Source organism: Scyliorhinus torazame, chromosome 13 (genome assembly GCF_047496885.1).
Source record: "Scyliorhinus torazame isolate Kashiwa2021f chromosome 13, sScyTor2.1, whole genome shotgun sequence".
Classification (NCBI taxonomy): Eukaryota; Metazoa; Chordata; class Chondrichthyes; order Carcharhiniformes; family Scyliorhinidae; genus Scyliorhinus; species Scyliorhinus torazame.
The window spans coordinates 122,165,962-122,189,652 of record NC_092719.1 but is presented as its reverse complement, the minus strand read 5'-3'; the positions used below and the strand labels follow the sequence as shown (position 1 = coordinate 122,189,652).

General features: G+C 50.2%; 1 protein-coding gene across 3 annotated transcripts in view; it reads left to right on the top strand.

The window, feature by feature from the left end:
* The window catches only part of rad18 (RAD18 E3 ubiquitin protein ligase), a 448,932-nt gene that overhangs the window by 111,257 nt on the left and 313,984 nt on the right, over positions 1-23,691 (top strand). For 2 of the 3 annotated variants that reach the window (XM_072472124.1, XM_072472123.1), the window contains exon 5: positions 21,518-21,855. In XM_072472124.1, the coding sequence (XP_072328225.1) occupies positions 21,518-21,855 (338 nt within the window). The remainder of the gene's footprint in view (positions 1-21,517; positions 21,856-23,691) is intronic. The other variant, XM_072472125.1, reaches the window with a different exon arrangement.

Genomic DNA, 23,691 nt, shown 5'->3' with positions numbered 1-23,691 from the left:
TTTCATTTAAAGTTGCGATTTCCAGGAACACAACTCAAAAGGAAGATTTACTATGTTTAATCTTGGACAGGAAACAACAGATTCCTACTCCAGTTATGTTGTAGCTCAAGCAAAATGGGTATGATGGGTGCCATGCCTCAAAAGTCTCGGGCTTCAGGAGAGGAGAAGGATATGTCTCCTTCAAAGTTTTTACCTGATTGCAACTGCTCCAACCTGCTCAGATTGAGTGCCAAATACTTTCTTCCTTTGTTCTATCTTTGGTGGCTGTGCTTTCGGCTTGAATTCCCTCCTGAAGACTCTCTAGCTCGCCCTCCACCTTTTTATATTATTGCTTAAAATCCATCTCTCTGATTAAACTTTTGATCACCTGACTTAATGCCTCTGTCGCGTGCGACTGATTTTCTATGAGAACTCCTGCGAAAGCGCCTTGTAACATTTACAAGGCATGCTATACAAAATGTAGGTTGTTGGTGTTGTAGTGTCCACTGTTGTATGGGGAATTGTAAACTGTTGCTATAAAAATTTATTGCAGCAAATTTAGTTTTCCAGATTTGGAAATTACCACCACTTTCAAATATATTTCGAGATGTTAACTGGGGAGAATGAGTTGGATGTGAGGATGGGAGCGTTTCCTATTCTGTGCACATGGCTGTGTTAGATGGACAACGCATCAAATAGTATCTGGCAAACATTTTTTTGTTCACAACTACTTTATCGTAATACAGATCAAATTGAAATAAATAATTGGGCCTCCTTTCTGTAACATTGTCAAGGCAAATGTTGGCTAGTTTTTCTGATAAGTCTTGCTTCATAAATGAAAGGTTTTTGCCATATTTCTTGACCTTTTAGTTAAAAAAAAAGAAAACAACAAAGCTGTAAAAATGAGCAAATGTTGAGTTCATTGCCCAATAGTGTGACATATGGGACTGATAAATTCATATCCAACACATTCTTCCCAGTAAAAATGACAAAATGTATCAAAGTGGGCTGGAAAACAAAATTCACTGCAATAGATTGTTGCAGCAACAGCTCACAAATTCCCATAAAACAGTGGACACGACAACAATCCATATTTTTGAAGCAGAGAAAATCAATCACGAGCGAAATCAGGTGATCAAAAGCTTGATCAAAGATATGCTTTTTAAGCAATAACAGAACCATGGAAAAAGGAAGGAAGGAGGCCATTATTGAACTCAGTGTGCCTCTTTGGTCGAATTATCCAACAATCCCCACCACCTGCTCTTGCCCCATCCTCCTTTCAAAATTACCATTGAATTTGTTGCCCAACATTTTTGGATGCTAAATATGGGATGCTACTCCAGACATTGGACTGGATTCTCCATTTTGCGGTATTGGAAGGGCGATAGGCGACCGTTCCGAAGCTCCCATTCCCCGCAGGCATCGGGATCGAGATTCGCAGGGCAGCATGGTTGCACAGTGGTTAGCACTGCTGCCTCACGGTACGAAGGACACAGGTTCGATCTCAGCCCCAGGTCACTGTCCATGTGGAGTTTGCACATTCTCCCCATGTCTGGTGGGTCTCATCCCCACAACCCAAAAAAGCTGTGCAGGGTAGGTGAATTAGACACGCTAAATTGCCCATTAATTGGAAAGAAAGAATTGGGTGCTCTAAATTTATAAAGAAGAAAAAGGATCGAGATTCGCATCGGGCACCAGTGGAAGGATGCAAATGGGTCATTAAGACCCATTTGCAGCCTATGAACGAGCCTGGCACCATATTCTCCAGGCCCGGGTGATTCTCCAGTCTTCTGGGCTTGAATTCACATTTCTGAGAATTGATGTGGGTCTTGACAAATGTGGCCCTGACACAGTGGACCTCCTGGTGGGCCAGGGAGGTAACTCCTCAAGGCAGTTGCCCCCAAGGTCCATTGGAGGGTCACCACCCCTCTTTCTCCCCCCCCCCCACAAGACCTGCCCTTCCTCACCAGACCGCACCACCCCCCTCCCCCACTTTCCTCCAAAAAGAGAGACCCTTGCCTGGAAGCCCCCCCCCCAATAAGAGAGGCCTCTGCCTGGAAGCCCCCCCCCCACAAAAAAAAAAGAGGCCGTTGCCTGGAGTCCAGAGAACAATCCATACAGAAGCAGTGAAAAAAAATCACTGCTTTAAAACTGAACTATGCAATAAATCTGCTGGCTCAGGCAGAGGAAGCAGCAACAGTCTATTCCTGGAAAGAAAACCAGTCAGCTGTGTTTAAACCCCCTTTGATCTTTAACCTGTAAGCCTTCATTCATATCTCTGTTAAACTGCTTTCACTGGGCTTCTTATTAACAGCTTCCACACACACCCAGCTGTCTGTATTGTTTCGTTCATCTCCCTTCATGCTGGAATGGCTTTTACGTACCCAGCTGTTAAACAAACCACAATGCTTAGAGGTATCTAGCTATGATTGACAGCTCCTGGACTTATTCAAAGACAGTTAAGTGCTTTCTGAAGAAAGAAAGAGGAAGTGACAGCATTAAAAGCACTTAATTTTAAAAAAATAAGTTTAGAGTACCTAATTATTTTTTTTCCAATTATGGGGCAATTTAGTGTGGCCAATCCACCTACTCTGCACATCTTTGGGTTGGGGTGAAACCCACGCAGACATGGGGAAAATGTGCAAACTCCACACAGACAGTGACACGGGGCCGCGATCGAACCTGGGTCTTCAGCACCGCATGCAGCAGTGCTAACCACTGCGCCACTAAAGCACTTAATTGCTCAGTTTCACAACCAGGCAGGGGCCTCTCTTCTGGTGGATCTCGAGGGATTCTCTCTAATTGAGGGGGTCTTTGATGGGGGTGTCTAATTGGGGCCTGTCTGGTGGTGGGTGTCTCTAATCGAGAGGTCTCTGGTGGGGGTCTCGGATGGGGGGTCAGTGGGGGAAGGGGAGGTCGGGTCACTCCTACTGTGTGGGGGGTGGGTGACCCATAAAATCGATGGGTGGGGGAGACCCAGCTGCCGGACCTCGCTATTGGGCCGCCCGCTCAAAATGGTGGTCCGATGGCCGGATTCCCTAGGGAATCTCTCGCAATCCCCGCCATGCACAAATTTGCATGGCTAAGAATTGTCACTCACTTTCTGATTTGCGTGCCCAGCGGGAGAATATGGTTCACCAAACGGAGAATCCAGGCCCATTTTTAAGCTTGCCTAGCCCCAACCCAGCAGGATGTCCAATTTCTGCCCCCAGATTGGTTCCCAATACACTCACATGTAGACAGATGGTACATAATTGGTTCAGCATATGGAGCTTGTTTTGAGTGTTACATCAAGAGGATATTTAATTCTTTTCCAGTCACCAGCTACTGGCTGAGAACCCCGTGGGAGCTGGTTTCTTGTCAGAGTATGTTGTTACAATCCCCGTGGAGAGACAAAACTTTTTTAAAAAATGAAGCAAATATCCCAGAAACCGAAGGAAATAACTGAAGGGCAAGAGTTCATACCACGAGCAAAACACAAATTAAATGTTACTTTTAAAGCAACTAATATAGCAAACTAACAAAAAGGTGCTTTCACAATAATTTAACGCACTCTAGATACACCTTATAACTAATTTTTCTGTGCACTGCAGTGCTGACAGAGATGTAGCAAAATAAGATCAAATCCCTACTTATAACTTTCCAGCAACCTCACATCTCCCTGCCTCACCAGGTCGAATCTCCCAATGTCCTCTGAAAAATCATTTCGCTCATCCTGAATATTCTGGAGCTGAGTTTTACCAGCCACCCCCTCCTTGGTGACTCCATGTTCCTTAAATCTCCGAGATTCCACTTAGTTCTGCCCCCTTCTTTTCAAACTGCAAACAAACTTTTTCGAAGCATGCTGATTGCTTATTAACTCAAAAACAGTTCATCCTGCTCTTCACAGCAGTAGCCGCTTTAGTTTCTCGCTTTTTCTGTCTCCAGGAAGCAGCTGTCAGAGACATAGAATTTACCATTCGGCCCATCGAGTCTGCACCGGCCCTTGGAAAGAGCACCCAACTTAAGCCCACACCTCCACCATACCCCCTAACCCCACTTAACCTTTTTGGACACCAAGGGCAATTTATCATGGCCAATCCACCTAACCTGCACATCTTTGGACTGCGGGAGGAAACCGGAGCACCCGGAGGAAACCCATGCAGACACGAGGAGAACTCCTTGTTGCTGTATCAAGGTGTGAAATCGTCTTGATTTTCAATTGGTTTTGGTTTGGATTATTTTTGTCATGACAACCATGACAACCCGGCCTGTCTCCGGGTAAAGGTTTAATATAATAATATAATCTTTATTAGTGTCACAAGTCGGCTTACATTAACGCTGCAACAAAGTTACAGTGAAAATCCCCTTGTCGTCATACTACGGCGCCTGTTCGGGTCCATTGAGGGAGAATTCAGAATGTCCAAATCACCTAATATGTCCACCAGCCTCTTATCCAGAACATTTCGTTTCACCTTCAGTTAAAGGAGACATTTTAAAACCACCTTCTTGTTTACTTTCAAGTGGATGAATTCACAAACTGCATGTTTTACCGGTTGGTCCTGGAGATCACATTTTTGACATTATGGGACTATTGTAATTTGTTTGCTTATGGGACGTAAACTGGTGGTTCTCTTAAATCTTGGTAGCATGGACCCTGCGAGGAAATGACGGAAATCAAAGTTGAAATAAAATTTGAAGATAGGATTTTTAAAAAGTTGTAGTTGGAACTGGGATCATCTGATTGAGTAGGTTAATATAAATTGAAGCATACTGATCTATCAACATCTGGGCCAGAACTGAGTTCGATACACCCAATGTGAGGTTATAAACCTTGCTGGACTAAGTGATGCCATCTGGTGCCAAGTTATCAAATGAGCATGGCTGGATTCATCAAATTGTGAGGGGATCTCACTGGGAAGAACTTTTGTATAAGGGAAAGATGGTGAATGTCTTGTTTTCATCAAAAAAAATAGAATCAGGATTGACTTCCGGGTGCGGCTATGCAGAGCTAGGTCGCATATTCGGTAGCTCCCGCTTGGAATGGACTTTTGGGCTCTTTTACAGGGCCCCCACGGCATTTGTTTGACATTTCCCGGTGTGGGAAGAAGACTGTAACATCCCCCTGACAGTGTCCCCCAGGAATGTTATGTCTTTCAGGAGAAAGAGGAGCCTCTTCCAGCATGCAGGCGGGGGAAGGGCAAGCTTAAAGCTGCAACCTGACTTGAGGGCCTCTAATAAAGGTGAATTCTAGCAGCAGAGGGAACAACTGTGAAGAGATCTACCAAGGCCATTGAAGAAGCGGGGACGAGGCTTCCGGTGGCGGCCATGGAGGAGTAGGTCGCGCATTCGGCAGCTCCCATCTGGAACTTAACTCCGTTTTCACCGGCTTTTTGGGGCAGATTGGTGAAGCGAACACTGCCAAAAGGATTTCCTCTCGAGACTTCCGGTTGCGGCTATGCGGAGCTAAGTCGCACATTCGGCGGCTCCCGCAAAAACGGACTTTTGGGCTCTTTTCAGGGCCCCCAAGGGCACCTTTTTGACGTTTCCCGGTGTGGGAAGGAGTTAATAAAAGCTCCCCGTCAGTATATGGCTTTAACTAGGAGCGGGGCGACAAAAAAGGTGGTGGTGGAACAGAAGAAGGGAGGGAAGAAGGACAAAATGGCGGTGGGTGGAGACCAGGCAGCGGGCGGAGGAGCAACAGTAGGGTATCCAGCACTGCCTCAGAGAGATTAAAACGGACCTGCTAGAGCCGATGAAGGCTTCTATTGATAAGCTGCTGGAGACACAGACGGCCCAGGGGGTGGCGATCCGAGAGGCTCGACAAAAGATCTCTGACAATGAGGACGAGATCTTGGGCCTGGCGGTAAAGGTGGAGGCGCATGAGGCGCTCCGCAAGAAATGGCAGGAGCGGTTCGAGGAGATGGAGAATCGGTCGAGGCGGAAGAATCTGCTGCAGATTCTGGGCCTCCCGGAGGGGCTGGAGGGGCCGGATGTGGGGTCCTATGTGGTCACCATGTTGAACTCGCTGATGGGAGCGTGGTCCTTCCAGGGGCCCCTGGAGCTGGAAGGGGCCATAGAGTGTTGGCGAGGAGGCCCAAGGCTAACGAGCCTCCGCGGGCGGTGCTGGTGCGGTTCCATCGGTTCGTCGATCGGGAGTGTGTGCTCAGGTGGGCCAAGAAGGAGAGGAGCAGCAGGTGGGAGAACGCGGAGGTTCGGATATATCAGGACTGGAGTGCGGAGGTGGCGAAGAGGAGGGCCGGCTACAATTGAGCGAAGGCGGTGCTGCACAGGAAGGGGGTGAAGTTTGGCATGTTGCAGCCGGCGTGACTGTGGGTTACCTTCAAGGACCGGCACCATTATTTTGAGTCTCCGGAGGAGGCGTGGGCCTTTGATCAGGCCGAGAAGCTGGACACAGACTGAGGGTCGGGATGGGCGATTGGGGACTGCGGTGGATATGTTATGCCTATTTTTGGTTCGCGGGGCGGCGGCCTTTGCATTGTTTTGGGTTTCTTTTTCTCTTTGTGTTTTTCTCTTTCGGGTTGGGGAGGGTGGATGGGGCGGGTTGGGCACTGTTTTGGTTGGTGGCGGGGCTTGGTAGGTGGAGAGTGCGGGCTTTTTTCCCGCGCCGAAGACTGGGGGGGGGGGGGGGGGGGCGGGGCAGGGAAGTGAGGATTGTTTCCCTCGCTTAGAACAGAGGGGGAGAGCCTGTCGATGGGGAGCGGGAGGGGAGGGTGTGCCACACATTGGGAGGAGTCGAAGGGGAGGTGGGAGTGGCTGGGGTCAGCAGGAGTCAGCTGACTTGCGGAAGTGCAATGGGGGGAGTAAACCAGCTAGGGTGGGTCCGAGCCGGGGGGGGGGGGGAATTGAGTTGCTGCTGCTAAGGTCAAGGAGGAGCTGCAGCGAGTGGGGGGGGGGGGGGGGGGGGGGGGGGGGGATCGAGACGGGGGTATGCCGCTGTGGGGAACGGGCCGGGTGTGGGGTGCGGGCGTGTGGCTGGCCGAGGAGGGGTCATGGCTAGTCGGCGGGGGAGGGGGGGCGGGTAGCCCCCTGATCCGGCTGATAACCTGGAATGTAAGGGGACTGAATGGGCCGGTTAAGCGGGCCCGCGTGTTCGCGCACCTGAAGGGGCTTAAGGCGGATGTGGTTATGCTCCAGGAGACACCTGTAGGTGGCAGACCAGGTAAGACTGAGGAAAGGGTGGGTAGGTCAGGTGTTTCACTCGGGGCTAGATGCCAAAAATCGAGGGGTGGCGATCTTGGTGGGAAAGAAGGTGTCATTCGAGGCGTCGAGCATTGTGGCAGATAATGGCGGTAGGTACATATTGATAAGTGGTAAGTTGCAGGGAGAGAGGGTGGTACTGGTCAATGTGTATGCTCTGAACTGGGATGATGCAGGTTTTATGCGGCGTATGTTGGGTCGGATCCCAGACTTGGAAGTGGGGGGCCTGATAATGGGGGGAGACTTTAACACGGTGTTGGAACCGGCACTGGATCGCTCCAGGTCTAGGACGGGTAGGAAGCCGGCGGCGGCTAGAGTGTTGAGGGGATTTATGGACCAAATGGGAGGGGTGGACCCTTGGAGATTTGCAAGGCCGGGGGCTAGGGATTTCTCATTCCTCTCACATGTCCATAAGGCTTATTCTCGAATCGACTTTTTCATTTTGAGTAGGGCGCTGATAGCAAGAGTAGAGGATACCGAGTATTCGGCAATAGCCATTTCGGACCACGCCCCGCATTGGGTAGACTTGGAGCTGGGGGAGGAGAGGGACCAGCGCCCGCTGTGGCGCTTGGAGGTGGGGCTGTTGGCGGACGAGGAGGTGAGCGAGCGGGTCCGAGGAAGTATAGAGAGGTACTTGGAGACCAACGACAACGGGGAGCTCCGAGTGGGGATGGTATGGGAGGCACTGAAGGCGGTGGTGAGGGGAGAGCTGATCTCCATTAGGGCCCACGAGGAGCGGGGGGAGAGGGAGAGGCTGATGGGGGAGATGGTGAGGGTAGACAGGAGGTATGCGGAAGAGCCTGAGGAAGGATTGTTGAGGAAGAGGCGCAGCCTCCAGGTCGAATTCGACCTGGTGACCACCAGGAAGGCGGAGGTGCAGTGGAGGAAGGCCCAGGGGGCGGTCTACGAGTATGGGGAAAAGGCAAGCCGGATGCTGGCGCATCGGCTTCGGAAGCGGGATGCAGCTAGGGAGATCGGGGGAAGCTAAGGACAGGGGAGGGAGCATGGTGCGGAGTGGGGTTGGCATCAATGGGGTCTTCAGGGACTTCCACGAGGAATTGTACCGATCCAAGCCCCCACGGGAGGGATGGGCCGTTTCCTGGACCAATTGAGGTTTCCAAAGGTGGACGAGGGACTGGTGGTGGGACTGGGGGCCCCGATTGGGCTGGAGGAGCTGATCAAAGGGATAGGAAGCATGCAGGCGGGGAAGGCACCGGGGCCGGATGTCTTCCCGGTCAAATTCTATAAAAAATATATGGACCTATTGGGCCCACTGTTAGTTAGGACCTTTAATGAGGCAAGGGAGCGGGGGGCTTTACCCCCGACAATGTCCCGGGCACTGATCTCCTTGATCCTGAAGCGGGACAAGGATCCCCTGCAATGTGGGTCTTACAGACCGATTTCCTTGCTAAATGTAGATGCCAAGGTGCTGGCGAAGGTCTTAGCCACGAGGATCGAGGATTGTGTGCCGCAGATCATCCATGAAGACCAGACGGGGTTTGTGAAGGGGAGACAGTTGAACGCGAATGTGCGGAGGCTTTTGAATGTTATCATGATGTCGGCGAGGGAGGGGGAGGCGGAGATAGTGGTGGCGATGGACGCTGAGAAAGCCTTCGATAGGGTAGTGTTGGGGGTACCTGTGGGAGGTGCTGAAGAGGTTCGGGTTTTGGGAGGGGTTGGTCAGGTGGGTTAGGCTGTTGTATGAGGTCCCGAAGGCGAGTGTGGCCACAAATAGGAGGAGGTCCGAGTACTTTCGGTTGCACCGAGGGACGAGACAGGGGTGTCCCCTGTCCCCCCTGCTCTTCGCACTGGCGATTGAACCCCTGGCTATGGCACTGAGAGAGTCGAGGAACTGGAGGGGGTTGGTGCGGGGTGGGGAGGAGCATAGGGTGTCGCTTTATGCGGAAGACCTGCTGCTGTATGTGGCGGACCCGGTGGGAGGAATGCCAGAGGTAATGAGGATCCTTAGGGAATTTGGGGACTTTTCAGGGGTACAAGCTCAATATGGGGAAGAGCGAGCTGTTCGTAGTTCAGCTAGGGGACCAGGAGAGGGGGATTGGCGAGCTCCCACTAAAAAGGGCGGAGAGGAGCTTCAGATATTTGGCGGTCCAGGTGGCCAGGAGCTGGGGGCCCCTGAATAGGCTTAACTTTACAAGGCTGGTGGAGCAAATGGAGGAGGAGTTCAAGAGGTGGGACGCGTTGCCGCTGTCCTTGGCGGGTAGGGTGCAGTCAATCAAAATGACGGTGCTCCCAAGGTTTTTGTTCCTGTTCCAGTGCCTCCGTGTTTATCCCGATGGCTTTTTTCAGGCGGGTTAACAGGAGTATAATGGGGTTTGTGTGGGCGCGAGGGACTCCGAGGGTGAGAAGGGTGTTCCTGGAGCGGAGTAGAGATAGGGGGGGGCTGGCGCTGCCCAACCTCTGTGGGTACTACTGGGCCGTCAATGCGACGATGGTGCGCAAGTGGGTGATGGAGGGGGCTGCATGGAAGAGGCTGGAGACGGCGTCCTGTGTGGGTACGAGTCTGGGGGCGCTGGCAACGGCGCCGCTGCCGCTCCCTCCAAGGAGGTATACCACGAGCCCGGTGGTGGTGGCGGCCCTCAAAATTTGGGGGCAGTGGAGGCGGCATAGGGGGGAAGTTGGGGCCTCGGCGTGGACCCCATTACGGGGAAACCACCGGTTCGCCCCAGGAAGAACAGGTGGAGGGTTTTCGGGGTGGCACAGGGCAGGGATACGAAAGTTGGGGGACCCGTTTATGGACGGGAAGTTCGCGAGCTTGGGTGAGCTGGAGGAGAAGTATGGGCTCCCCCCGGGGAACACCTTCAGGTTACTTACAGGGAAGGGCGTTTGCCAGACGGCAGGTGGTGGAATTCCCGCGGCTACTGCCACACACAGTACAGGACAGGGTGCTTTCGGGGGGGTTGGGTGGGAGTGGGGAAGATCTCGGAAACTTACCAGGTGATGCAGGAGGAGGCCTCTGTGGTGGAGTTGAAAGGTAAGTGGGAGGAGGAGTTGGGAGAGGAGATCGAAGAGGGGACGTGGGCAGATGCCCTAGGGAGGGTGAATTCTTCCTCTTCGTGCGCGAGGCTCAGCCTCATACAGTTTAAGGTGCTGCACAGGGCACACATGACTGGGACAAGGATGGGCCGGTTCTTTGGGGGTGAGGACAGGTGTGTTAGGTGCTCAGGGAGCCCAGCAAATCACACCCATATGTTCTGGGCATGCCCAGCGCTGGAGGAATTTTGGAAGGGCGTAGCGAGGACGGTGTCGAGGGTGGTAGGATCCAGGGTCAGACCAGGCTGGGGGCTCGCAATATTTGGGGTGGCAGAGGAGCCGGGAGTGCAGGAGGCGAAAGAGGCCGGAATTCTGGCCTTTGCGTCCCTGGTAGCCCGGCGAAGGATTCTCCATCAGTGAAAAGATGCGAAGTCCCCAAGCGTGGAATCCTGGATCAGCGATATGGCAGGGTTCATTAAATTGGAGAGGGTGAAATTCGCCTTGAGAGGGTCGGTACAAGGGTTCTTTAGGCGGTGGCAACCGTTCTTAGACTTTCTGGCAGAACGATAGACATTGGTCAATGGCAGCGGGGGGGGGGTTTACTTTATTTTTGTTTGTTATTTACACTGGAGGGTCTGAGGGGGTGTATACACCTGTTGTGTTAAGTCAGGGTGTTAATGTTAATTTATTATTTATGTACAGGGTGGGGAGGGGTTTGGGGGGTTGCTTTTTTAGATTGTGTTTTGTACTTAACCCTGTTGGGTTCTTTTTTCTTTCTCATTTTGTTATTGATATTTTATGAAAACCTTTAATAAAAATTATTTTATAAAAAAAAAACAGAATCAGGATTGCCACATTTGAGGTTTCTCATTAAGTGTGGAATGTAAAGAAGCAGTAGAAAACTGTAAAGAAACTCTCCTGTGTTCACGAGGGAGATAGAAATAGAGAATGTTGATCATTTAGGCGCATGCAGAACCAATTTTGGGACAGAATTTGAGAAGTGGGTTTTTTGGAGAAATTAACAGATCAGTTGCTGGAAATCCCCAATTCTGGCATTTGTTTCAAACACATCTAGGTTAAGCTTCCAATTGTGAGGTTAAGTGGTGAAGCCTTTCAACTCTTTTCTTAATCTCTTGCATTTAGTCTTACATCGATGTCCCCTTGTTCTGCACCTCTTGATCGTTAGAACCTATCTACCCTGCCCCATCACTGAATAATTCTAAGCAACTTATAGAATCATAGAAGTTTACAGCATGGAAACAGGCCCTTCGGCCCAACCAGTCCATGCCGCCCAGTTTTTTACCATTAAGCTAGTCCCAGTTGCCCGCACTTGGCCCATAACCCTCTATACCCATTTTACCCATGTAACCATCTAAATGCTTTTTGAAAGACACAATTGTACCCGCCTCTACTACTACCTCTGGCAGCCCATTCCAGACACTCACTACCCTCTGAGTGAAGAAATTGCCCCTCTGGGCCCTTCTGAATCTCTCCCCTCTCACCTTAAACCTATGCCCTCTAGTTTTAGACTCCCCTACCTTTGGGAAAAGATGTTGACTATCTACCTTATCTATGCCCCTCATTATTTTATAGACCTCTATAAGATCACCCCTAAGCCTCCTACGCTCCAGGGAAAAAAGTCCCAGTCTATCCAGCCTCTCCTTATAACTCGAACCATCAAGTCCCGGCAACATCCTAGTAAATCTTTTCTGCACTCTTTCCAGTTTAACAATATCCTTTCTATAATAGGGTGACCAGAACTGCACACAGTATTCCAAGTGTGGCCGTACCAATGTCTTGTACAACTTCAACAAGACGTCCCAACTCCTATATTCAATGTTCTGACCAATGAAACCAAGCATGCCGAATGCCTTCTTCACCACCCTGTCCACCTGCGACTCCACCTTCAAGGAGCTATGAACCTGTACTCCTAGATGTCTTTGTTCTATAACTCTCCCCAACGCCATACCATTAACTGAGTAGGTCCTGGCCTGATTCGATCTGCCAAAATGCATCACCTCACATTTATCTAAATTAAACTCCATCTGCCATTCGTCGGCCCACTGGCCTAATTGATCAAGATCCCGTTGCAATCCTAGATAACCTTCACTATCCACTGTGCCACCAATCTTGGTGTCATCTGCAAACTTACTAACCATGCCTCCTAAATTCTCATCCAAATCATTAATATAAATCACAAATAACAGTGGACCCAGCACCGATCCCTGAGGCACACCACTGGTCACAGGCCTCCAGTTTGAAAAACAACCCTCTACAACCACCCTCTGCCTTCTGTCGTCCAGCCAATTTTGAATCCAATTGGCAACCTCACCCTGGATCCCGTGAGCTTTAACCTTCTGCAACAACCTACCATGCGGTACCTTGTCAAAGGCTTTGCTAAAGTCCATGTAGACAACGTCTACTGCACTGCCCTCATCTACCTTCTTGGTCACTCCCTCAAAAAACTCAATCAAATTTGTGAGACATGATTTTCCACGCACAAAGCCATGCTGACTGCCCCGAATCAGTCCTTGCCTCTCTAAATGCTTGTAGATCCTGTCTCTCAGAATACCTTCTAGCAACTTACCTACTACAGACGTTAGGCTCACCGGTCTGTAGTTCCCAGGCTTTTCCCTGCTGCCCTTCTTAAACAAGGGCACAACATTCGCCACTCTCCAATCTTCAGGCACCTCACCTGTGGCTGCCGATGATTCAAATATCTCGGTTAGGGGACCCGCAATTTCCTCCCTAGCCTCCCACAACATCCTGGGATACATTTCATCAGGTCCCGGGATTTATCTACCTTGATGCGCTTTAAGACTTCCAGCACTCCTCGTCTGTAATATGCACACTTCTCAAGACATCACTATTTATTTCCCTTAGTTTCCTAACATCCATGCCTTTCTCCACCGTGAATACCGATGAGAAATATTCATTCAGGATCTCACCCAACTCTTGTGGCTCTGCACATAGATGCCCTTGTTGATCCTTAAGAGGCCCTACTCTGTCCCTAGTTACTCTTTTCCCCTTTATGTATCTGTAGAATCTCTTTGGATTCTCCCTTGCATTATTTGCCAAAGCAATTTCATGTCCCCTTTTTGCCCTCCTGATTTCCCTCTTAACTCTATTTCGACAATCTCTATACTCTTCAAGGGATCCACTTGATCCCAGTTGCTTATGTACGTCATATGCCTCCTTCTTTTTGACCAGAGTCTCAATATCTCGAGTCATCCAGGGTTCCCTACTTCTACCAGCCTTGCCCTTCACTCTAAAGGGAATGTGCTTACCCTGCACCCTGGTTAACACATTTTTAAAAGCCTCCCATTTACCAGCCGTCCCTTTGTCTGCCAATAGTCTCCCCCAATCTACCTCTGCAAGTTCCTGCCTGATACCATCAAAATTGGCCTTGCCCCAATTAAGAATTTTAACTCTTGGGCCAGACCTATCATTCTCCATAGCTATCTTAAAACTAATGGAATTATGGTCACTTGTCCCAAAGTGATCCCTCACTAGCACTTCTGTCACTTGCCCTTCCTTATTTCCCAAGACGAGGTCAAGTTTTGCCCCCTCTCTAGTCGGTCCATCCACATACTGAATGAGAAATTCCTCCTGAATACACTCAACAAATTTCCCTCCATCCAAGCCCCTAATGCTATGGCTGTCCCAGTCAATGTTGGGAAAGTTAAAGTCCCCTACTACTACCACCCTATTATTCTTGCAGCTATCTGTAATCTCCTTACATATTTGCTCCTCAATTTCCCGCTGACTATTTGGGGGCCTGTAGTACAGTCCTACCAAGGTGATCTCTCCCTTCTTATTTTTCAGTTCCACCCATATAGACTCAGTGGGCGAACCCTCGGATATATCCCCTCTAAGTACTGCTGTGATGTTCTCCCTAATCAAAAACGCCACTCCCCCTCCTCTCTTACCTCCTGTTCTATCCTTTCTATAGCATCTGTACCCCGGAACATTGAGCTGCCAGTCCTGCCCCTCCCTTAGCCATGTTTCAGTCATAGCTATAATATCCCAGTCCCATGTGCCCGTCCATGCCCTGAGTTCATCCGCTTTGCCCGTCAGGCCCCTTGCATTGAAATAAATGCAGTTTAATGTCGACCTTCCTTGCTCTCTGCCCTGCTTTCTCTGGTCATGCTTTACACACTCTCCCTTCCTGCCTTTTGTTTCTGTCCCCACTGACTTCCTACATCGGTTCCCATCCCCCTGCCACATTAGTTTAAACCCTCCCCAACTGTACTAGCAAACACCCCCCCGAGAACATTGGTTCCGGTCCCACCCAGATGCAGACCGTCCGATTTGTACAGGTCCCACCTCCCCCAGAATCGGTCCCAATGTCCCAGGAATTTGAAACCCTCCCTCTTGCACCATCTCTCAAGCCACGTATTCATCCTAGCTATCCTGTCATTCCTACTCTGACTATCACGTGGCACTGGTAGCAATCCTGAGATTACTACCTTTGAGGTCCTACTTTTTAGTTTAACTCCTAACTCCCTAAATTCAGCTTGTAGGACCTCATCCCGTTTTTTACCTATGTCGTTGGTGCCTATATGCACCACGACAGCTGGCTGTTCACCCTCCCCCTCCAGAATGCCCTGCAGCCGCTCCGAGACATCCTTGACCCTTGCACCAGGGAGGCAACATACCAACCTGGATTCTCGTTTGCGTCCGCAGAAACGCCTGTCTATTCCCCTTACAATTGAATCCCCTATCACTATAGCTCTGCCACTCTTTTTCCCGCCCTTCTGTGCAGCAGAGCCAGCCACGGTGCCATGAACCTGGCTGCTGCCACCTTCCCCTGGTGAGCCATCTCCCCCAACAGTTTCCAAAACGGTAAATCTGTTTTGGAGGGAGATGACCGCAGGGGACCCCGGCACTGCCTTCCTACTCTTCCTCTGTCTGTTGGTCACCCTTTCCCTATCTGCCTCAGTAATTTTAATCTGCGGTGTGACCAACTCACTGAATGTGCTATCCACAACTTCCTCAGCATCGCGGATGCTCCAAAGTGAGTCCATCCGCAGCTCCAGAGCCGTCAAGCGGTCTAACAGGAGCTGCAGTTGGACACACTTCTTGCAGATGAAGGAGTCAGGGACACCAGAAGGGTCCCTGACTTGCCACATCTCACAAGAGGAGCATGACACGGGTCTGAGCTCTCCTGCCATGACTTAAACCTGAAGTTAAATTTGAACTACACTACACAGCTAAGAGAAAGTCAAAGAGAGAGAAATCACTTACCAGTTCCAAGCCAATCACTTACCTGCTGGCTGTGATGCAATTGCTGCAGAGACTCCCTCACAGGTCTGCTTCTCTGCACCTCCTTCAGGTGAGCACCAAATTCCCTTAACTAGTTAATTAATTTGATTTTTTTTTTTTTTTTTTTTTTTTTTGTCACTCCCCTCTTACCCGAACTCAGATACACTCTGTTTGCCTTCAGCACTCTGCTTCTATAGGCACTTCAGCCACACCCTTTGTATCCTTCCTGATTTACAGTCAGCCAATAGGCCTGCTCCCAAAACTGATCTCTCTCCCGAACAGCTGACCTGCAAGGTAAGGAAGTGGTTAATCAGTACTTACCTCACCCACGGCGCGCCCTTTTAAACTGTCCCCTCTGCCTCGCAGCTCCCGCGCTTTTTGAAACTCCCGCGCTGTTTCCAAGGTCCTGGCTCCCTCTCTCTCCCGAACAGCTGACCTGCAAGGTAAGGAAGTGGTTAAGCAGTACTTACCTCACCCACGGCGCGCCCTTTTAAACTGTCCCCTCTGCCTCGCAGCTCCCGCGCTTTTTCAAACTCCCGCGCTGTTTCTGTTTCCAAGGTCCTGGCTCCCTCTCTCTCCCGAACAGCTGACCTGCAAGGTAAGGAAGTGGTTAAGCAGTACTTACCTCACCCACGGCGCGCCCTTTTAAACTGTCCCCTCTGCCTCGCAGCTCCCGCGCTTTTTCAAACTCCCGCGCTGTTTCCAAGGTCCTGGCTCCCTCTCTCTCCCGAACAGCTGACCTGCAAGGTAAGGAAGTGGTTAAGCAGTACTTACCTCACCCACGGCGCGCCCTTTTAAACTGTCCCCTCTGCCTCGCAGCTCCCGCGCTTTTTCAAACTCCCGCGCTGTTTCCAAGGTCCTGGCTCCCTCTCTCTCCCGAACAGCTGACCTGCAAGGTAAGGAAGTGGTTAAGCAGTACTTACCTCACCCACGGCGCGCCCTTTTAAACTGTCCCCTCTGCCTCGCAGCTCCCGCGCTTTTTCAAACTCCCGCGCTGTTTCCAAGGTCCTGGCTCCCTCTCTCTCCCGAACAGCTGACCTGCAAGGTAAGGAAGTGGTTAAGCAGTACTTACCTCACCCACGGCGCGCCCTTTTAAACTGTCCCCTCTGCCTCGCAGCTCCCGCGCTTTTTCAAACTCCCGCGCTGTTTCTGTTTCCAAGGTCCTGGCTCCCTCTCTCTCCCGAACAGCTGACCTGCAAGGTAAGGAAGTGGTTAAGCAGTACTTACCTCACCCACGGCGCGCCCTTTTAAACTGTCCCCTCTGCCTCGCAGCTCCCGCGCTTTTTCAAACTCCCGCGCTGTTTCCAAGGTCCTGGCTCCCTCTCTCTCCCGAACAGCTGACCTGCAAGGTAAGGAAGTGGTTAAGCAGTACTTACCTCACCCACGGCGCGCCCTTTTAAACTGTCCCCTCTGCCTCGCAGCTCCCGCGCTTTTTCAAACTCCCGCGCTGTTTCCAAGGTCCTGGCTCCCTCTCTCTCCCGAACAGCTGACCTGCAAGGTAAGGAAGTGGTTAAGCAGTACTTACCTCACCCACGGCGCGCCCTTTTAAACTGTCCCCTCTGCCTCGCAGCTCCCGCGCTTTTTCAAACTCCCGCGCTGTTTCCAAGGTCCTGGCTCCCTCTCTCTCCCGAACAGCTGACCTGCAAGGTAAGGAAGTGGTTAAGCAGTACTTACCTCACCCACGGCGCGCCCTTTTAAACTGTCCCCTCTGCCTCGCAGCTCCCGCGCTTTTTCAAACTCCCGCGCTGTTTCCAAGGTCCTGGCTCCCTCTCTCTCCCGAACAGCTGACCTGCAAGGTAAGGAAGTGGTTAAGCAGTACTTACCTCACCCACGGCGCGCCCTTTTAAACTGTCCCCTCTGCCTCGCAGCTCCCGCGCTTTTTCAAACTCCCGCGCTGTTTCCAAGGTCCTGGCTCCCTCTCTCTCCCGAACAGCTGACCTGCAAGGTAAGGAAGTGGTTAAGCAGTACTTACCTCACCCACGGCGCGCCCTTTTAAACTGTCCCCTCTGCCTCGCAGCTCCCGCGCTTTTTCAAACTCCCGCGCTGTTTCCAAGGTCCTGGCTCCCTCTCTCTCCCGAACAGATGACCTGCAAGGTAAGGAAGTGGTTAAGCAGTACTTACCTCACCCACGGCGCGCCCTTTTAAACTGTCCCCTCTGCCTCGCAGCTCCCGCGCTTTTTGAAACTCCCGCGCTGTTTCCAAGGTCCTGGCTCCCTCTCTCTCCCGAACAGCTGACCTGCAAGGTAAGGAAATGGTTAAGCAGTACTTACCTCACCCACGGCGCGCCCTTTTAAACTGTCCCCTCTGCCTCGCAGCTCCCCCGCTTTTTCAAACTCCCGCGCTGTTTCCAAGGTCCTGGCTCCCTCTCTCTCCCGAACAGCTGACCTGCAAGGTAAGGAAGTGGTTAAGCAGTACTTACCTCACCCACGGCGCGCCCTTTTAAACTGTCCCCTCTGCCTCGCAGCTCCCGCGCTTTTTCAAACTCCCGCGCTGTTTCCAAGGTCCTGGCTCCCTCTCTCTCCCGAACAGCTGACCTGCAAGGTAAGGAGGTGGTTAAGCAGTACTTACCTCACCCACGGCGCGTCCTTTTAAACTGTCCCCTCTGCCTCGCAGCTCCCGCGCTTTTTCAAACTCCCGCGCTGTTTCCAAGGTCCTGGCTCCCTCTCTCTCCCGAACAGCTGACCTGCAAGGTAAGGAAGTGGTTAAGCAGTACTTACCTCACCCACGGCGCGCCCTTTTAAACTGTCCCCTCTGCCTCGCAGCTCCCGCGCTTTTTGAAACTCCCGCGCTGTTTCCAAGGTCCTGGCTCCCTCTCTCTCCCGAACAGCTGACCTGCAAGGTAAGGAAGTGGTTAAGCAGTACTTACCTCACCCACGGCGCGCCCTTTTAAACTGTCCCCTCTGCCTCGCAGCTCCCGCGCTTTTTGAAACTCCCGCGCTGTTTCCAAGGTCCTGGCTCCCTCTCTCTCCCGAACAGCTGACCTGCAAGGTAAGGAAGTGGTTAAGCAGTACTTACCTCACCCACGGCGCGCCCTTTTAAACTGTCCCCTCTGCCTCGCAGCTCCCGCGCTTTTTCAAACTCCCGCGCTGTTTCCAAGGTCCTGGCTCCCTCTCTCTCCCGAACAGCTGACCTGCAAGGTAAGGAGGTGGTTAAGCAGTACTTACCTCACCCACGGCGCGTCCTTTTAAACTGTCCCCTCTGCCTCGCAGCTCCCGCGCTTTTTCAAACTCCCGCGCTGTTTCCAAGGTCCTGGCTCCCTCTCTCTCCCGAACAGCTGACCTGCAAGGTAAGGAAGTGGTTAAGCAGTACTTACCTCACCCACGGCGCGCCCTTTTAAACTGTCCCCTCTGCCTCGCAGCTCCCGCGCTTTTTGAAACTCCCGCGCTGTTTCCAAGGTCCTGGCTCCCTCTCTCTCCCGAACAGCTGACCTGCAAGGTAAGGAAGTGGTTAAGCAGTACTTACCTCACCCACGGCGCGCCCTTTTAAACTGTCCCCTCTGCCTCGCAGCTCCCGCGCTTTTTGAAACTCCCGCGCTGTTTCCAAGGTCCTGGCTCCCTCTCTCTCCCGAACAGCTGACCTGCAAGGTAAGGAAGTGGTTAAGCAGTACTTACCTCACCCACGGCGCGCCCTTTTAAACTGTCCCCTCTGCCTCGCAGCTCCCGCGCTTTTTCAAACTCCCGCGCTGTTTCCAAGGTCCTGGCTCCCTCTCTCTCCCGAACAGCTGACCTGCAAGGTAAGGAAGTGGTTAAGCAGTACTTACCTCACCCACGGCGCGCCCATTTAAACTGTCCCCTCTGCCTCGCAGCTCCCGCGCTTTTTGAAACTCCCGCGCTGTTTCCAAGGTCCTGGCTCCCTCTCTCTCCCGAACAGCTGACCTGCAAGGTAAGGAAGTGGTTAAGCAGTACTTACCTCACCCACGGCGCGCCCTTTTAAACTGTCCCCTCTGCCTCGCAGCTCCCGCGCTTTTTCAAACTCCCGCGCTGTTTCCAAGGTCCTGGCTCCCTCTCTCTCCCGAACAGCTGACCTGCAAGGTAAGGAAGTGGTTAAGCAGTACTTACCTCACCCACGGCGCGCCCTTTTAAACTGTCCCCTCTGCCTCGCAGCTCCCGCGCTTTTTGAAACTCCCGCGCTGTTTCCAAGGTCCTGGCTCCCTCTCTCTCCCGAACAGCTGACCTGCAAGGTAAGGAAGTGGTTAAGCAGTACTTACCTCACCCACAGCGCGCCCATTTAAACTGTCCCCTCTGCCTCGCAGCTCCCGCGCTTTTTGAAACTCCCGCGCTGTTTCCAAGGTCCTGGCTCCCTCTCTCTCCCGAACAGCTGACCTGCAAGGTAAGGAAGTGGTTAAGCAGTACTTACCTCACCCACGGCGCGCCCTTTTAAACTGTCCCCTCTGCCTCGCAGCTCCCGCGCTTTTTGAAACTCCCGCGCTGTTTCCAAGGTCCTGGCTCCCTCTCTCTCCCGAACAGCTGACCTGCAAGGTAAGGAAGTGGTTAAGCAGTACTTACCTCACCCACGGCGCGCCCTTTTAAACTGTCCCCTCTGCCTCGCAGCTCCCGCGCTTTTTGAAACTCCCGCGCTGTTTCCAAGGTCCTGGCTCCCTCTCTCTCCCGAACAGCTGACCTGCAAGGTAAGGAAGTGGTTAAGCAGTACTTACCTCACCCACAGCGCGCCCTTTTAAACTGTCCCCTCTGCCTCGCAGCTCCCGCGCTTTTTCAAACTCCCGCGCTGTTTCCAAGGTCCTGGCTCCCTCTCTCTCCCGAACAGCTGACCTGCAAGGTAAGGAAGTGGTTAAGCCCTTGCCCTTTAATCTCTTCTGTTCTAATGAAACGAGCTCCAGTTTTTCAAGTATTTCTTTGTAATTGTATTTCTTCATACCTGGCAGCATCCTATAACCTCTCTTTTGCCTCAACATCTTTCAAGGAGTCCAAAACTGCACGCAGTGTTCAAACTATGGGTGTACTGAGGTTTGAAATAAATACATCATTGCATTTTGACGTTATATTTTATATTTATATTTCTTTCCACAAACCTGGTATTCCAAAAGTTTTTTTTATCCATTATGCTTTTGCTGTCTTGTGATGCTGAATCACAAAACTCTGCCCTTCCACGTTAACCAGCTTTTCGCCTTTTCATCTTTTTCGCAGTGAAATGCATTAGCTCCCATTTTACAGGCAGTGAATTCCATTTGATACTATGAAATGAAAATCGCTTATTGCCAAAAGTCGGCTTCAAATGAAGTTACTGTGAAAAGCCCCTTGTCGCCACATTCCGGGGCCTGTTCGGGGAGGCTGGTACGGGAATTGAACCGTGCTGCTGGCCTGCGTTGCTCTGCTTTAAAAGCCAGCTATTTAGCCCTGTGCTAAACCAGCCCCGGTACCCTTTCCCTTGTGGACTCCTTTGATCTTCAGAATTATTTACTGTGTCCTTTATTTTAATATCATGGCACCATTCCCTATTGTAGAAATTACATACAGATGTTGAATGTGTAAACTTTTAAAGTTGCGCATTTTTCCATATTTGAACTTTATTTGTTCATGCTGGGTCTATTCTAATATATGGGTTTAAAAGATTCATCCATGGCTATTCTCCTGAGGAGAGATCTTCAAAATGACAGCTGCGAATAAAGTCTATTGAAGAATTTCTTCATCGGTTCAGGCGTCTAATTGACACTGCTTTCCCCATTTTTTGTGAGGTAAGACGCCACATTATGTCATACAAAATCATACAGCTCTAAAATGATTCCTGATTCAGCAGGACCAATAGAAAATTGCAAAAAAGTTAATGTACAGCAGATATAAGGAAGATTTCATTGCTCATTGTGATAAATGTTTGGAATAATATATCCTGCAGAGTAACATAACCAGATACCACAACATCTAACTGGACGAGTAATTTGCTGGAAAGATGAGCATTGATTAAGCAAAATGGTGCATTTCATTCCTCACTTTTTTGGTGTTGTTAACCTTGTTCAACTGGGATGAATTAAACTCGAGGCCTGAGATAAGGAAGGCCAGTGAGTAACCAACTGCACTACTCTGCTTTCCCAGTCAAATCAATTTAGTTTTTATTTTTATTTCCTCAGAGATCTTCTGGTGAAGTGCGATTTGCAGTCTCCGCCAACCTCTCCACTGGCAACACGAACAGATGTATCCGACAAGAATCATTTGAAAGGTTCGAAAGCTAATGCTGCAATGAAGCAAGGGATGAAATTTATAGATAGTTTTCTATCTCGGAGCCCTTCCTCCACACCCATGAGATCATCAGGGGGAATGTCTACAGAGAAACAATGCCAAGAGGAACAGAATAGCACTTGCTCAAAATCGATTACTGCTGCACCTAATTGCTTGGCACACCGAACGCAGGGGAATACTGATGTCCCAGAACAACCGTCAACTTCTGGGTTAAAGGAAATAGTTAAAGGTTGTGTGTTGATTTTTAAAAATATTTGATGAGAATTGTAATTATTTAAAACAGCGTAGGTCTGCAGTTATCATTACCCAATTACTTGTAAATATAATTTAGCGCCCTGTTTCGACAATTACTTCAAGTAGTGGATTTGAAGTTTCAGTTTTGTGGAAAGACTAGAGAAGCTAGTTTTCCTTGGAGCAGAGAACTTTGGGGGAGATTTAAATTGTTATGGTAATATCACTAGACTTGTAATCTAAGGCCCAGGCTAATGCTCTGGGGACATGAATTCAAATCCAACCATGGCAGCTGGTGAAATTGAAATTCAATTAATAAATCTTAAATTATAAATTTAGTCTTCGTAGTGGTGACCATGAGAATTATCATCAATTGCTGTTAAAAACCCATCTGGTTCATTCATTCTTCTTTTGGGGAAGGAAATCTGCCGTCCTCACCTGGTCTGGCCTACATGTGACTCCAGACCTACAGCAATGTGGCTGCCTGCCCTCTGAAATGGCCTCGCAAGACACTCAGTTCAAGAGCAATTTGGGATAGACAACAAATGCTGGCCTTGCCAGCAACACCCCATCCCTTGAAAGAATGTTAAAAAGGAAATAAGGAAAAGCTATTTCCATTGGCAGTTGAGCTGGTAACTAGCGGAAACAGATTCCAGGTAATTAGCGAATTAACTGGGGGGAGAATGAAAATGCATTTACACAGTTAGTTATTATGGCTGGAATACACTGCCCGAAAGGGTGGTGGAATTAGATTTAGTAGTAACTTTTAAAAAAGGGAATTGACTATATACCGGAAAGAGGAAAATTATAAAGGCCATGAAGAATGAGTAGAGGAATAGGGCTAATTGGGTAACTCTTTCCATTAATTGGCACACGCAGAATGGACTGTGATTCATAAGCCATCGTTGAGTTGTAGATTTTCTCGGTGGTCTAGTGGATAATTGAACCATGTGGTGCAGAAGTGAACTGTACAAGCAAGGGATGTCCGAGGTGCAATCCCCAGTCTGCACTGAGTCAGCCACCCTCAGCTGGGCAATGGAGGCACTAAAGCTAACCTCCAGTATTCTCAAGCATGGGAAGGAAACATTTCCTAAGGCTTCTACTCCAGCTTGCTGTCTCTGGGTGTATGGATAGGGAGATATTAGTTAAAATGTAGCCCAGTCATGGTGGATTAGCCTTTTAACACAATAGCTTCATAACATTCAGCATCCAGGCTCATTTTCGGAATGTGTGTTGCCATTGAATTGTGCGAGGCGCTTGGGACCACTGGGAGCCAGCACCTTTTGAACCATATCTGGAATGAGTAACCATCTTCAGCAAAGAAGAGTTAAGTGATAATCATTAAGAAAAAAAAGCAATTTTGTATTGAAATTTAAATATTTTTGAGTGGTGTGTTCCATGGAATTCCTGCAGTGCAGGAGGAGGCAATTTGGCCCACTGAGTCTGCACCGAATGTCCGAAAGAACACCCTACCTGAGTCCACTCCCTCCATATTGAGATAGTCATGGCTAAGATATGACTAGTCATGTAGCTAGAATGCCTCACTACCCATTACCAAAGCAAATCTTCTCTGGAGAGCTTGAGTCTGCGGTGCTCTTTCCTGATGATCAAAGGAAGTGCTACAACCACATTCCAAGGCTTCGCAAAGTTTTAATATTGACTTTGAATCCTGGGAGACGGTCGCAAAGAGCGCTGTACCTGATGCAACCAAGTAAATAAAAAGGCGTGGTCTGCTTTGGAATTAAGCGCATGTCAGCGAGAAAATACAAGGAGAGGAAGTCCTTGAGCCAGGAACTCATCCAAACCTCAATTGCCTGTAGTATCCTGTCCTATT